Source organism: Littorina saxatilis, linkage group LG13 (assembly GCF_037325665.1).
Source record: "Littorina saxatilis isolate snail1 linkage group LG13, US_GU_Lsax_2.0, whole genome shotgun sequence".
NCBI lineage: Eukaryota > Metazoa > Mollusca > Gastropoda > Littorinimorpha > Littorinidae > Littorina > Littorina saxatilis.
This window is the reverse complement of record NC_090257.1, coordinates 5010484-5027034: the sequence shown is the minus strand read 5'-3', so window position 1 is coordinate 5027034 and position 16551 is coordinate 5010484. Positions and strand designations below refer to the sequence as shown.

Genomic DNA, 16551 nt, shown 5'->3' with positions numbered 1-16551 from the left:
TCAAAGGAAAAATTAGACATTTTATATCTTTGACAAAGTTCATCGGATGTGATTGAAACTTTGTAGGATTATTCTTTACATCAAAGTATTTACATCTGTAGCCTTTTACGAACGTTATCAGAAAAACAAGGGAGATAACTAGCCTTTTCTGTTCGGCAACACACAACTTAACGTTGGGCTTTTCTCGGAAACTATAAAAGTGACCAGGCTCAAATTTTATGTGAACGTGACTCATTGTGTTGTGAATAGCAATTTCTTCCTGTCCATCTGATGCCTCATATAATATTCAGAACTGCGAAAGTGACTCGATCGAGCGTTTGCTCTTCTTGTTTAGGCTATGTTACCGTAACCACACCTATTATTTTTTGGGGGCATATAAGTTGAGCCACCCTTCCACTGTTTGTATGTGTTTACTTCAATGTAAATTTGCATTTTATTTGTGATGGTGTTCTAAATCATTGTATACTGAAGTTTTTAATCCTTTTTGTTTATGTATTTCATGACATATTGATTAGTGCATGTGTGTGTTTGTTTGTTTGTTCGTTCATGGGCTGAAACTCCCACGGCTTTTACGTGTATGACCGTTTTTACCCCGCCATTTAGGCAGCCATACGCCGCTTTCGGAGGAAGCATGCTGGGTATTTTCGTGTTTCTATAACCCACCGAACTCTGACATGGATTACAGGATCTTTTTCGTGCGTACTTGGTCTTGTGCTTGCGTGTACACACGGGGGTGTTCGGACACCGAGGAGAGTCTGCACACAAAGTTGACTGAGAAATAAATCTCTCGCCGAACGTGAAGACGAACTCACGCTGACAGCGGCCAACTGGATACAAATCCAGCGCGCTACCGACTGAGCTACATCCCCGCCCCGTGCATGTGTGTGTGATTTTTGTTTGTTGTTAAATCCATACAGTTACTGTGTAGATTAAAGTTCTTGTTTTATGAATTGGTAGTTAACTTTGATATGCTTGTATTTGTGTTATTCACAGAACTGTTTGTTGTGTCTGTATTTTGTACTTTTTTTTTTTTTTAGTATTGTAAAGCGCCAAGAGCTATAATGGAATATGCACCATATAAATACACATTTGTTTTATTGAAAGAGTGGTTACTTTGACTTGCATGTTTGGGTCAGACCTATCTTTGATTAAATGTTGCCGTCAAACTGCACTCTTCAAATTATAGTATACGCCTATTTGTTTCAAGAACAAAATTTGCATTTCTTTTTCCTTTATTTAAGATCAGACTTGTATTCATTTTCAGATCTGATCTGTGTGTAAATAGATCTTTAAGTTATACAGGGTTTACCTGTGCAGGTCAGGTAATGGGCGACAACCTTGACCTTCTGCATGGCTACCTGGTCCTGCTCTGTTGTCTGGAGTACGTGATGCGAACAACACCGTCTTTCCTGCTCAACTCGCCTTATGGTAAGCAACTAAGGGTGCAAGGACGTGATCCTTGAGGCACAGGTTTGGATCCCGGATGGGACGGACGCAGGTCAATTTTATGTGCAGACTCAGAAACTGTATCCATATCCCACCCCCGTGTCACCACAGTGACACCTAAAAGACCTCTGTCAATCTGCCATAAGTTCACGTGGCTGATTACACCTAAACACCCATGCACCTGGGTAGCGCAACTCTTGTTGCTGCTAGCTTTCCACTGGGAGTGGGAGGAAACAACCAGAATTTCCCTGCGTTGGAATGATAAAAGGAAATGAAAGGAAACATTGTCTCTGAAGCAATCTTTATTTCTTGATCAACTTTTACAATTTTAAGATTCAGGTGCAGAAAATGTGGGGGGGGGGGGGGGGGGGGGGTTAAGGAGTGGAATATTTCAGTGCATATCAGTTAGTATCTTGAAATTTTAAGAGAGAAAAAAACTGGTGTCATGTTTGACTTGAGGGTGTACAGGCAATTGTTAAATGATTACGACTGTTAATTAAGCAAAAATGTTATATGCAAAATGTTGGCATGTGCATTTTTCACATTTTAGTATTAGCAGATTTCCAGCATTTTCAAACCTTCAGAGATCTTTCCTGAGACAATGAAACAATTTTACTCTCTTTTTTAAAATTGGGGGGGCATGCTTTCAGGCCATATAGTTTTTAATGATCTAATGGTGGGCAACAAATTTAATTATGCTGTTTCTCTTTCAGATGTGATACGCATTGGATGCCTGCATACTGCAGAATATGGCACAATGCCGATGCTAGCAAAAATTTGTCAGCAGTTTGGGGCCAATCAGGAGGAGGTAAAACATGAATTTGATTGACGCCCTACGTCAGATTTGCTAATAGTGAAGTCCATCATATTTTGCAGGAAGTTTTATTGGTTAGAAGATGTTTGTCCAGAATTAGAGTTTTCTGATTTTTCTTTTAAAACTGCGAACACTTACTGACTTGCTTTCATGTTGTTTGTGTGTGTGTGTGCGTGTGTGTCTTGCCTGGTTGTAAGGGAATAATTATGTGAGAATACCTGTTATTTTGGCTTGTCATATGGACTGACGCAATTCATAAATTTTTGTTTAAAACTGAAGCGTCCAGCAGCTTGGGAGTTTATGGTAAATGGATGCTACTGCTAGAGGAAACATGTTATTTTCGCTTGCCATGAAATATGTTAAAAAAAACCCACCTGAGACCTTTTGTAATGTTATCTAATGTTGTGATCTTTTTTTTCAGACAGAGAATCTGTGCACAAACTGTATGGAGCCCTTCTTCCAAGAAGTGAACAGCGATGGGGAATTAGATGTAGGTATAGTCCTGCTGTTGCAGTATTGTTGTCATGCTGTGGATGTATCATGTACAGCACTAAAAGTCCACACAATAGGGCACTGGCCTTTGGCTAGTACTTCGCATAATTTACTAGCCAGAGAGCAAATTGTACTCGCGGTCATATACGTAAAAATCCACTCGTACTAAAAACATGAGTGAACGTGGGAGTCTAAGCCCATGAACAAAAAAGAAGAAGATGAAGGGACGAAAATTGCTTATTCATATCAATATACATTATTTGTATTTTTGACCAAACATGACATTTTACACAGACTGAGATGGACAGTGTTCCTCCGAGACTGAATGACTAAAATTTGTATCGATAGATTTTAATTAAAATTCCTTTTATTTTTTTACGATTGAATTGGCACAAACATGCACTCTTTGGTAGTCTCGGCTAGCCGCCTAAATATGTGTTTTTGTCGGACTCTGACGTCACATGGCTCAAAGAAGAAAATTCCAATGTTCAATCGATACATTCCTCCTTATTCTGTCAGATGCCGGAGGACTGGTTATTCACACAGCTCTCACTGTTGTCTGTGGTTAACACTTTCTACCCCACCTATGTTGACCGAGTTTTTTTTAGCCGAGACCAGCTGTGCTGCAGCAGGTCACTCAGAATTGTAGTAACTGTGTAGTAACTGTGTATCAGTACGCTGGAATGCAGTCGTTAGACGGACGTTACAGGAAGCGACTGAAGCTAACAGTCTGAGCGGATATATCCGTACCTGGTCAGATAGAGCCATATGAGTGGGTACGGATATATCCGTACCTGGGAGACAATGAGTTTAAGCGATTACCTCTCTTTGTTAGTTCATTATTTTGTGTGTGAGTTTAATGCTGAGGTGATTAGCTTTGTTTCTTGGCAGCTGGACCGACTGGAGGAAGGCTACCTCAAGCAACACGCAAGCGATGGTGACATCAATGAAGTGTTATTCCTTACCAAAGACCCCATCGTTTCGCCGTCCACATCCCGCAGGTAGGCGCTAGCATCAGAGTGCACATTAATTAACATACAATTAACATATAATTTTCTGTGCTTTTGCTAGTTTTAATGTGAAAATATCAGAAAAGAAATGATGGACTGGTCTATCCTCCCGGTTTTTATGCCACCTTGCACCTTTTTCGTAGCAAAGGGAATCATGTAGTGTAACTGAGAAAGTTAAGTTTTTTAAAATTTATTTTAATTGTTTGAAATTTTTGTATTTTATGTTTGTTTGTTGTTTATTGTTACCAAGATGTATTGTTTTTATTTTGCAGCAACACACCAACCAACACTGGGCAGCAGACCGAACAACCGCCCATGACACCTGTCAGGTATTAAATGAATAGTAAATTTATCATATGGCATGACATTTTTTTTCAAAGCTGCAGAGACCATTCTTGACATCAATTACAAGATTGCATGATTGTGCATCTTTTTTTTATTAACATTTTTGTACTTGTTTTTGTTGTAAATTTTACAGTTTATAATTGCATGTCTGATTATGCATTGACTTGAGGACATGACTGTTAACAGGAGTTATTAACCTGTGCAGACCTGTTTACCCTTACTATTTTGGAGTAATTTATGACTTTTTTAGGATTTTTGGGGAAAAATACTCCATTTGAGTCCAGACTACGATTTTCAAATGTGCTTTAAATTAGGTTTGTCTTGCCAATGTTGGCGTTTGTAACCACTGGGTTACTATTTTGGTCATCAGATTACTATTTTTTGGCTTGACCATTTCTCTTGTCAACATTTGGGGGTAAACAGGTCTACATTTGCGCGTTTCATGATTGCAGAGCCACACTGAACTCGATACAACAGCTCAAGAACACACTCGCCTCCGCCACAGACGAGCCCAGTCAAAAGTTGAAAGACTACTTCCAGGTGTGTGTTCTTTGCTTGATTTTTAGGCAGTCTCCGGAATTAGCCTTGTATGAGGTTTGTTGTCAAACTTCAGGATCCCCAATGTTCACCCTTCCTGCAGTATTTAGTGTCACTTTACTGGTGTTTTTTTCGATTATTTTAAAATAAATTTTTAGGTTGCCTTTCCCTTTTTGTGTGTGTGTTTTTGTGCACACATTTTCTGCGCCTAGTGATAATATGCGAAATCCTGCCGTGTGTTCTGTACTTAATCTATTATTTTCTTTTCCTGTGTCCAGTCAGAAAATGTTCATTCGAGGTGTCCGTATTTCACCATTTCTTTTTCTGTGTGATGATTTTTTTTTAAATATCTGTTTTTGGTGCACAGTAAGTTATGCTTTTAGATCCAGCAAGGCAGGGCAAGAAAAATATTATTAAAAAATTGCTGTTCCATTTATCAAGTTCCATTGCTGTCTGTGTGTGTGTGTAATTGTTGTTTATATATAATGGGACTGGGTGGCCGAGTGGTAACGCACTTGCGCTCGGAATCGAGAGGTTGCGTGTTCGACCCTGGGTCAGGCCGCTATTTTCTCCCCCCTTTCCTAACCTAGATGGTGGGTTCAAGTGCTAGTCTTTCGGATGAGACGAAAAATGTTTGTTTGTCTGTCTGTCTGTAAAAAAATTCCATTTCACACGGCAGAAATTAATATGTAAAGCGCGGAGAGCACAGTTAATTGTGGTTCGCGCTATATAAGCTCACCATAATAAAATAAATAATGATAATATTGATGCGTTTTAATGGTATTATGTGTTCAGCCACAATGTAATTTTTCTTTTGAGATCATAAAGTATTATTGTATTATATTGTATTTGTATTGTATTGTATTGCATTGTATCCCACTATCCTGATGTTTCAGATCTGCACCAACAACCCTGTGGAAGCCATTGCAGACCGTGTGAGAAGAATGCGAGCACTGTTTGTGAGCAACTTCGAGACAGCGACATCTCCGTACCAGTCTGTCGCTGACCCCAGGTTTACTCTGGGCGTCAAGTTGTACTACAGAATGATGGAGCTTCTCTTGAACAATGTAAGTGTCTCTGTACTATGCTGCCTTGGTGTTTGTAGCGTGCCCTGTTGTGGTTGTGTGTGATCACCTTGTGTGAAATGTATTTACAATTTTTTGGGGTAAAAACCTACATTTCATTGGCTCCTGAATTAAATATCTATGTATTATTCATTTAACTTAGGTGGCCTTTTTGAAATTTTCTAAATTTGTCCTTGGTCATATATTGGAATCTTCAGTTTTTGTGTCCAAGTCAGAGAGGGGGAGTGTGTGTGTGTGTTGTGTGTGCGTGTATATATGTGTGTGTGTGTGTGCCATCCTTGTTTATTCATCCAAGCATTTTGTGTTTGAATGTTGTATTCAGGACAGCAAGCGACTGTCAGTACCAGTGCTGGACACCTTGTTGAACAAAGACAATTTCCACACGTCGCTGCTGGCCTGTTCTCTGGAAGTGGTGCTAGTGGCGTACGGCTTGACCAGTGAGTCTTTTTGGGTGCCCATGTTATGCATATACAGCAGTGATGGCGCTAATATTTGTTCAAACTGGTACACAAACTTTTATGATGAAAACTATCCAGAAAAAAAGGTAGGCTGGTCATTGGAACCAGTAAGAGTCCAACTCAGAGTACTGGTTTTGTTGTTTTACCAGCGAAAAAAACGGTAGTTCTAAAAATCAACCGGTAGGTTATACCGGCAGCCAATTATTTTCCGGTATTTTCTCATTTCAACCGGTAAAATACCGGTAATTACCGGTTAACGCCAATACTGTACAGTAGGGGGGAAAAGAAACTTTTGCGAAGGAGCTTTATCCAAACAACCCTTTCAACACTATCTAAGTGATCAATGTTAATTTTTGACTCACATGCGAAGCAAAAGTGAGTCTATGTACTCACCCGAGTCGTCCGTCCGTCCGTCCGTCCGTCCGTCCGTCCGTCCGAAAACTTTAACGTTGGATATTTCTTGGACACTAGTAAGTCTATCAACACCTGATGTGGCCTGATGGTGTATGGTTACAAGATCTCAAAAGACATGTGCGGCAACTTGACCTCACTTCAAGTTCAAGGTCACAGGGGCCGTAATTGTTGTCTTAAAAACGACCATTTTTTACATTTTCGCATTTTTTTCTGAAGTTATCGAGAATGACAACCTTAGCTATGTATGCTATACAGGGCAATGTAAGCCCTATCTTTGGACACCATGCAGTTTGGTTGACCTTGCTTCAAGGTCAAGGTCGCAAGGGTCCTTTAAAGTTGGATTGTATACATAGTTTGAAGTGACCTTGACCTTGAACTATGGAAGGTAACTCTTCCAAATCTACATATGTGTGAGGGAAATACATTATACTTACAAAAGTGAGTCTATATACTCACCGACATCGTCCGCCTGTCCTTCCGGGCGTCCGGGCGTCCGTCCCCCCCGTCCGTCTGTGAAACCTTTAACATTGTATATTTCTTGGACACTATTAAGTCTATCAACACCAATTGTGGCCTGATGGTGTATGGTTACAAGATCTTCAGAAACATGTTTGGTAACTTGACCTCACTTCAAGGTCAAGGTCACAGGGTCCTTCAAAGTTGAAATGTATATATTTTGAAGTGACCTTGACCTTGAACTATTGAAAATAACTCTTCCAAAACTACATATGTGTGAGGGAAATACATTAGATCTTCAGAAACATGTTTGGCAACTTGACCTCACTTCAAGGTCAAGGTCACAGGGTCATTCAAAGTTAAAATGTATATATTTTGAAGTGACCTTGACCTTGAACTATTGAAAATAACTCTTCCAAAACTACATATGTGTGAGGGAAATACATTATATTTTCATAATAACTCACATTAGGTTACATATCTTCAAGTTCCAGGTCAGTTTGAGTTAAACTGATATTTGTCAAAAAAGAGAAAACAGGCGCCAGACTAGAGAGAAGTCGAAGAACTGACGTTCCTTGTTCGACTCGATCCCCTAATGACCAGCGATTAGCATTTTAGGATGGAGAACCTTTTGACACAGTATGCACCATAACTTGGATGCAATTACTGAATGTGCAACTCACAATGGCATTAGTTTTCTGTAATTATTTTCTTTACTGAATAAATATTGTTTTTCTCAGTTTTATTGTAAAATTATTCTGAAAGAAAGATCAAGGTCTGTTCAGCATGTGAGTCGTGTGGGCTTTGCCCTTCTTGTGATTATATAATGCTTCCGCGAATAATTCTGATTCAATGATCATGTTGAGAGATGAATTTCCTCCACAACTGTCCGCATTTTTACGATCTTTGTAGCGTGTCAAAGTGATACGTTTGCCTGCAATCATGACCCGCTTGACCCCTACCCTGTATTACACAATTTATGAAAAGGAAAACAAAAAACAAAAAAAACAACGATTACAAACTATGCAGCCTGTAACATATCCTCCACGAATCTGTTTTTCTTTTTGTTGTACCTTGTCTGGTTCATATTTTGGAAAAACTGTTTTTAATTTGTATGTTTTTTTTCAGGAAGCTATGCAGTGAATGGCGGCGACAGTGAAGACTCTCCGTTTGCGTTTCCATGGATACTGGAGACAATGAACATCCAAGCCTACGACTTTTCCAAAGTGCTGGAGAGCTTTATATACGCTGAGCCAAGGCTTCCAAATGATGTGGTCAAGGTTTGTATTTGTTTTACGCTCTGTGATCCATTGATTGAGTGATAAAAAAAAGTTGTGTTTTTGAAAATGTGATTGGTTGGTTGGTTGATTGATTGATTGGTTGGTTGATTGATTGATTGATTGATTGATTGGTTGGTTAGTTAGTTGGTTAGAAATATAGTATACTTGATTGATTGATTGGTTGGTTGGTTGGTTGGTTGGTTGGTTAGAAATATATTAGTATACTTGATTGATTGATTGGTTGATTGGAAATTTATTAGTATACAATTTTTCTTATAAAGTTGTTGATAGCGTCTCTGTGATCCACTGTGAGAAACGTTATCGCAATCATTTTTTGCACTGTTTGTTTCTACAAGTTGATTTTTGCTGTTAAATTGAGGTGAGTATTCTTAGAAATAGTCATTTTACTTGTAAAAAATACATTTTTGCTGTGAGTTCTTTTTTTCTGTCTTTTCTTTCTTTCTCTCCTATTTATAAGTTGTCTGGTACATAAACAAGCCATGATTGCTTTGTGGCTGATGAACGGTTTCTTGAAACAAATAATCGCTCCTAGTTTTAGCTGTGTTTTTTTTAGGTTCCAAGTATTATGATTTTTTTTCTTTCTGTTTTGCAGCATCTCCAGAACATAGAATACAGAATTCTGGAGTCGCTGGCTTGGAAAGAGGTAAGAAGGATTGTTTCACAGAGTTAACCCTTTCACCAATATTGGAATACCTATGTACTCCCTCCCTCTCTCCCTCTCTATCTCTTACTCGCTAATACCATAAATATTATATATGTGAACAGCTCAGATCATGGGTCACTGAAGTGTTGCACAGACGGTCAAAAATAAAGTGCAAGAGAATGCACTCTAAGTGATATAGTACTGTTGCTTAGAGTCTGTAGGATGCAAAACGGCGAAAAACGCAAAAAGAAACAAGCGGTCCAGACTTTGACAGTCTTTCTGTGTTGGTTACTCAAATTCTTCTGCTCTTACAGGTATACCCAACAAGTTAAAGACATGTCTTCAGTGCTATTGATCAGGTGTTTAACAGCCGTGTTTGGGTCACAGACTTATGTGTATTCAAAGATCTGCATTTCTTCTTCTCAAAACCGTTGTTCCTGGATTTGAGCAATATTGTACTATGACGTCACAGGTCATTGACCACGCCTACCCTCAGAATGGCGTTTTTGATGGTATGACTCACTTTCAACCGTGGAAACGGTGACTTAAACTGAACGATATTTCAGATTTTTTACTCCAGAGAGTTTGTTTGGTATCTTAACTTACAGGGCATACCCATTCCGTGTAAATCCACCGGGCAGTCAGGCTGATCTAGCGTGTAAAAGAGAGTGACCGCCATATTGGATCGTGGTTCTGGATGGTGTTTTTGCCGGGTAGCTGCAGTTGATGTGCAATAAATCTAACACCTTAGGTAGCAGCCTCCCCAGATTTTACAGAACAATGACAGAAACCCTCATCTGTATTCGTTTCAGTACTAAGAGCAAAACGAAACAGAAAATGGTCGCTGTAACGGTTTTCCGTTAATATTTTGTTATATCAAATATTATCTTATGTACGCGCATAACGTAGACACCAAGACATTCCAATGCATCCACACACATTGAGGCAACACTGTTTCAACATATTTTATGATAATGCATTCAAGTTGGCCGCATATTTTATTGGAATGAACTGGCTAGCAGGGGAAAATTCGGCCTGAATACGGCTGGAAACACAGAATCAGTCTATGTTTCTCGCAATACCTTTACACTCAGTTGACAAAAAAGGAACATAGCTAATTCTAACAACCAATACATCAAATTAAAGCTACGACCTTTAACTTTCCATCACAACAAGTAACATTACGTAAAAATCGACATTTATTTAATGGGATAGAAAAATAACGGTTCTAGCGAAGGCACTGAAACTTATTCGGCGCAGAAAATAACAAAACTCTCCAAACTGAGATGATCGGCAAACGTATATATCATACACATAAAAAGTAAAACTCGAGACAAACATTCTGATATGCATTACATGGGGGAACATTATACAGTGACTTAGCATGAAACGAAAAACTCTACCAACTGAGCTACCGGGCCCCCATCTGGGCTGACTGACTGACTTTGAGGCTTAACGTCCTCTCAGGTATCTATGACCTATATTGGGACATGATTTGTTTATTCGCTATAGTGGGGGGGGGGGGGGAGGTGGGCGTAGGATGATGGGTTGGGGTTGTTTGAAGGTTAAAAGTAGTTTGGTAAAAGGGTTGGTTGTAAAATGTTCTTTCTGTTTGTGGTATGGACACTTTGTAGGGGAGGGGGGATTAAAAGAGGTTTTGGTTTCTTTATTATTTCCAAATTTGTGGTGTAAAAAATTGATAAAATTTCAGAGCCACTCTGATAAAAAATTTAAAAGTCCAATTTCTTCAATTTGAAGTTGGTATGCCGCAGCAATTTTCATATGTACATAGAGCGCAGAGGTTGCCTTGCCTTTACACATATAACATATATATACAACATAGATCTTTCGTTCTGTCATTCGCACCCTCAAAAAAAAAATAAAAAAATAAGAGGATTGGTAAGAGTGGACATGAGTCCTTTTAGGGCTTGTTTATGTACGGATAATCTATTATTCTCTTTATTTATATAGCGCCTTATCCGAAGTTCAAAGCGCTTTATGCCGTGTGAGATGGAATTTTTTACACAATATATCACGCATTCACATCGACCAGCAAACCTCAAGCCTGTTAGGCGAATGTTCACCTTTCGCGGCCTTTATTCCAAGTCACACGGGTATTTGATGGACATTTTTATCTATGCCTATACAATTTTGCCAGGAAAGACCCTTTTGTCAATCGTGGGATCTTTAACGTGCACACCCCAATATAGTGTACACGAAGGGACCTCGGTTTTTCGTCTCATCCGAAAGACTAGCACTTGAACCCACCATCTAGGTTAGGAAAGGGGGGAGAAAATAGCGGCCCGACCCAGGGTCGAACACGCAACCTCTCGATTCCGAGCGCAAGTGCGTTACCACTCGGCCACCCAGTCCACTAATCTAGTAGATTAGTTTTAGTTTTTCATCGGGTGTCATAATTTGGTTGAGTCTTGGTGTGCGGTGCTCAGTGACCCACCCACCAGAAGAGGCGGGGAGGGGAGGGGGGGGGATGAGGTTGCAGGGAGGGGGCCCGTCGCTCCCGTTGGGTGGGTACCGGGTATGGTGGTGAGGTACGTCTCGTTTTATGTGGGTGTTTGGTGTGCGGTGCACAGCAACCCTCCCCCCAGGTGGAGCAGGGAAGGGAGAGGGGGGGGGGGGGTGGGGGAAGGCCCTTCGCTCCCGGCGGGGGGTGCTGGCGGGCGCGCACACCTAATAATAGAAGAGAGTGTTGAGGTATGGTAGGTATGACGTCTCAAGACACGAACCCCCTTCCTTCTGGGGTGGGGGTGGAGTGGGGGAGGTGGGGGACAGGGACGCGTACCCACTGTACGCACAGGGAGGTGGGGGGGGGGGGGGGATGGACCAGTTTAGGATTTTGTTTAGCGGCTCTGTAAATTTTAAGCCCGTCCGCTCTGTTAGGCTGGGGTGAAGGTCGGGGGGCTGTGGATACGTCACACCAGACAGGAGAGAAGTTGGGGTATGGTGGTTGGGTGCTTATGCTATTTTTAGACGTCGCCTGTGCTCCGGCCCCCAGTGGGGCACCGGCCAATAGGAGCGCTCCCTTGTGGGGCGCAGGCATTTGGAGGGTATCGGGATGGGTCCGCAAGAACGAGCGTACGGCGAAATCATAACAAGTCGCGTAAGGCGAAAATACAACATTTAGTCAAGTAGCTGTCGAACTCACAGAATGAAACTGAACGCAATGCAACGCAGCAAGACCGTATACTCGTAGCATCGTCAGTCCACTGCTCACGGCAAAGGCAGTGAAATTGACAAGAAGAGCGGGGTAGTAGTTGCGCTGAGAATGATAGCACGCTTTTCTGTACCTCTCTTCGTTTTAACTTTCAGAGCGTGTTTTTAATCCAAACATATCATATCTATATGTTTTTGGAATCAGAAACCGACAAGGAATAAGGTGAAAGTGTTTTTAAATTGATTTCGACAAATTAATTTTGATAATAATTTTTATATATTTAATTTTCAGAGCTTGTTTTTAATCCAAATATAACATATTTATATGTTTTTGGAATCAGCAAATGATGGAGAATAAGATAAACGTAAATGTGGATCGTTTTATAAAAAAAATATTTTTTTTACAATTTTTAGATTTTTAATGACCAAAGTCATTAATTAATTTGTACGCCACCAAGCTGAAATGCAATACCGAAGTCCGGGCTTCGTCGAAAATTACTTGACCAAAATTTCAACCAATTTGGTTAAAAAATGAGGGCGTGACAGTGCCGCCTCAACTTTCATGAAAAGCCGGATATGACGTCATCAAAGACATTTATCAAAAAAATGAAAAAAAACTATGGGGATATCATACCCAGGAACTCTCATGTCAAATTTCATAAAGCTCGGTACAGTAGTTTGGTCTGAATCGCTCTACACACAGACACACACACACACATACACCACGACCCTCGTCTCGATTCTCTCCTCTACGTTAAAACATTTAGTCAAAACTTGACTTCATGTAAAAATGATAATAAGATGTCGTTTAGACATGTAAAACGATTTTTTTTCTTCTTTCTAAAACCATTTCCCAAGCGGCGATGTGGCAGGTGTGCGGGCGTAGCTGGCTGATGTGGCAGGTGTACGGGCGTAGCTGGCTGATCTGGCTGGTGTCCGGGCGTTGTTGGCTGATCTGGCAGGTGTACGGGCGTCGCTGGTTGATCTGGCTGGTGTCCGGGCGTAGCTGGCTGATGTGGCAGGTGTCCGGGCTGATGTGGCAGGTGCACGGGCGTCGCTGGTTGATCTGGCTGGTGTCCGGGCGTAGCTGGCTGATGTGGCAGGTGTCCGGGCGTAGCTGGCTGATCTGGCAGGTGTACGGGTGCAGCTGGCTGCTGTGGTAGCTGCACAGGCGAAGCGTGTCCGGGGGCCGTTGGCTGGTCTGCCCGTGCTTGTCTCCGTCTTGGAGGTGCAAGTCGCGACACGTTCCAGTCTCCAGCAATTTCAGCATTTTCACAGTCAGCATCTTCTTGGCAGCCCTGGCAAAAACAAGAGCGCTCTCGTGTTGCAACCACGAAAGGTTGGATTCCCTTCACGCAGTGAAGTCTCTGGGTGTTCTTCAGTGGCTTTGTCCCTGTCCGCTCTGGCCTGTGCCTGTTCACATCTTCTGCAGGCACATACACAAACCGACGTTTGATGTGGCTGTGCTCATCCGTTCCTGCACGCGGAAGACTCAAGCTCTTGGTACAAAAGTCGTAGAAGGTCTTCGGTGAGGGTACCTCGGCCCTTCCTGCCGCAGCAGCTCTGTTCACCGACTTTTTAATGACCCCTGTTTCGCGGTCACAGGGACCTTTGCCATGCCTGCTGCCAAAGAAATGGCGTTCCGTCTTGACGCCCATGTCAGACTGTGCAAAGCTGCAATCAACGAACCCAATTCTGTTCTTGTACTGGGTGGGGGCGCCGTCAGAGAATGCGATGACTCGGGTGAAAACTAGATTATCTGCCAGCAGCATCTCAACTGTCTTTGACATGTAGTGTTGCACTCCATGGTGATCATGAGTGAGGTCGTCGCTCACAAACACTATGGAGTCAGTAGTTACCAGATCACACCCAGCCTGCTTGCATTTGTAGGTCGCAACAACAGGATGCACTGTAGTCTGGGTGTTGTTCCAGTGGAAGCCTTGAGGTGCATCCTGTTGCTTGGCCGTGTAGTTCTCTGCATAGTCCATACACAGAATGACAGATTCCCTTGGTACAGTCCTGGTGATGTGGCAGTACTGCTCGTACTGCCATTTAGCGTTGAACAGATGACGGGAGAAAGGAACAAGGGCAGACTGGAGAGCTTCAACGAGGCCTTGAAAACTGCCTTCTTTTCGGACTTTCGTCATCCGGGTGGAAGTATTCGTGATGGCCACATTTTCCCACTGCCACCAGGTTGCAGGAGAATTCCGGAGAGTCTCATTTTCCAGTACAAGGTGAAGACGCTCACGAAGGAGGGCTGGGCCACAGTTGTCACACTGCCTGTCAATGCAGGCCTTTTTGTAGACCCCTTCTTCTTTTGGGCAGAGGGTGATTCTGCTAGCTTCGAAATGATCTCTGATCTTCAGCTCTGGTTCATTGCTAAGGTGGCTGTTCAGTGCTGCGCACTTCAGGTCGATATTCACGCAATACTCGCACAAACATTCCCTGAATTTATGCGAAGTGAATGGGAGCACTCTTCTTGGCTTCAACCTTTTAAAAGAGCTGAAAGAGATTGCTGCTCCGTCTTGTTGTCTGAACTCTTCGTAGGCTGACCGGAGTGAAGTTTCCATGACTTTCCGTGGTTGAACTGATCCACCTTCAACGATAGCTGATCTCGCATCTGGCAGATCTTTACTGACTAATCCATTTTCAAAAAAGTGAAAGACTTCGTTGACCGTTGATTCTGGAAGAGCATCCTTGCGCGTCGCGCGATCGTCTTCCCACCCGTCTGAACATCTTGCTGACGCTACTTTATTTCTCAGTTTATAGCTGATGCCCATGTGTTTTGCTAATGACTTGTTCTTGATAAGTATGGATTTAGCATAAAGTCTCCTCAGCCTCAGAGCTTTAACTGATCTTTGTTTCTTGATCTTCTCCATCTCCTCCATCAAAGCCGATGCCACACATGAATCAAACTCCAGTTTTTGCTTGGTTGTTGGGCTGAAAACCCCAAGCTTGGAGTTGACGATGTTCTTGCTGTTTGGCGACAACGCTCTCAGTCCAGCGGAAATGACCTCACCACGCACTGCTGGATTTTTTGGCAGGATTTCCAGAAACTTTTTGCAGAATCTCGAATTTGCGCTGCGAACAGCAACACCTGACGACACGCTAGTTTGCGTCGCAGATGAAGGTGAGGGCAAGCATTTCTTTAATTGGGAAATCGGTATTTTCTTTCGGATTTCATTTTTTGCCCTGTAGGCTTCACAACGTTTTTTGTTGATGTGGAAGCGTTTGATGTGATGCATTTCTGCTCGGTGTTTCCTCTGTCTTTCTCTGTTTTTCTGCCTGGTTTCTTCGGACGGTTTTGAGGTTGATGCTACTCTTATTTCTCGTTTGGCAGTTGTTTCTTTTTGCCTCTCCCTGTACGTTCTTTGTCGAATTCGTTGCAATTCGCGGTTTCGCTGTATTGCTTCATCTGTTCTTCTCGCATTGTACACTTTCTTTCGATTTCTTTCTGTCTCGTCCCTGTGATTTTTGGATAACTGTTTCTGACGTTCCTTCTTCCCTTCCGATAAAAGAGCTGCCTCCCGTTTGCTCCGACGAAGCTCCATCCCTTACCTTGGAAAAACCGAGATCAAAATTAAGAATAAAAAAAGTCAGTTAGACAGACGGACCAGATGCGATTTCGTCCGGGACTATAGAAAGAATAGTAAAAAAAATGATAAAAACAATAACAATAAAACTTGTTCCGTCGGCTTTCCACTAACTACCAAGACGATGTCTTCGTTTTGTGCAGAATAAAAACGTAAGACACAATTTTCAGATCCTCGGAGAAGCAACTTTATTTTCCCACCATCCCACACTAACCCACCTAAGCTGCATTATCACAAAACTGTGTCACACCCGCCCACATGTACTGCTTTATCACAAAGTTGTGTCACACCCACCCATCTGTACTGTTTTATCACAAAGTTGTGTCACACCCGCCCACCTGTACTGCTTTATCACAAAGTTGTGTCACACCCACCCATCTGTACTGTTTTATCACAAAGTTGTGTCACACCCGCCCACCTGTACTGCTTTATCACAAAGTTGTGTCACACCCACCCATCTGTACTGCTTTATCACAAAGTTGTGTCACACCCGCCCACCTGTAATGCTTGATCACAAAGTTGTGTCCCAACCGCCCATCTGTACTGCTTTATCACAAAGTTGTGTCACACCCGCCCACCTGTACTGCTTTATCACAAAGTTGTGTCACACCCGCCCACCTGTACTGCTTTATCACAAAGTTGTGTCTCACCCGCCCACCTGTACTGCTTTATCACAAAGTTGTGTCTCACCCGCCCACCTGTACTGCTTTGTCACAAAGTTGTGTCTCACCCGCCCACCTGTACTGCTTTATCACAAAGTTGTGTCTCACCCGCCCACCTGTACTG

General features: G+C 42.2%; 1 protein-coding gene across 2 annotated transcripts in view; it reads left to right on the top strand.

The window, feature by feature from the left end:
• LOC138945929 (retinoblastoma-associated protein-like) overlaps window positions 1–16551 on the top strand; it is a 71114-nt gene that overhangs the window by 13225 nt on the left and 41338 nt on the right. For both annotated transcript variants that reach the window (XM_070317449.1, XM_070317448.1), the window contains exons 8-17: window positions 1318–1428; window positions 2160–2254; window positions 2682–2750; window positions 3644–3753; window positions 4035–4091; window positions 4560–4647; window positions 5541–5711; window positions 6052–6166; window positions 8186–8337; window positions 8951–9001. In XM_070317449.1, the coding sequence (XP_070173550.1) occupies window positions 1318–1428; window positions 2160–2254; window positions 2682–2750; window positions 3644–3753; window positions 4035–4091; window positions 4560–4647; window positions 5541–5711; window positions 6052–6166; window positions 8186–8337; window positions 8951–9001 (1019 nt within the window). The remainder of the gene's footprint in view (window positions 1–1317; window positions 1429–2159; window positions 2255–2681; window positions 2751–3643; window positions 3754–4034; window positions 4092–4559; window positions 4648–5540; window positions 5712–6051; window positions 6167–8185; window positions 8338–8950; window positions 9002–16551) is intronic.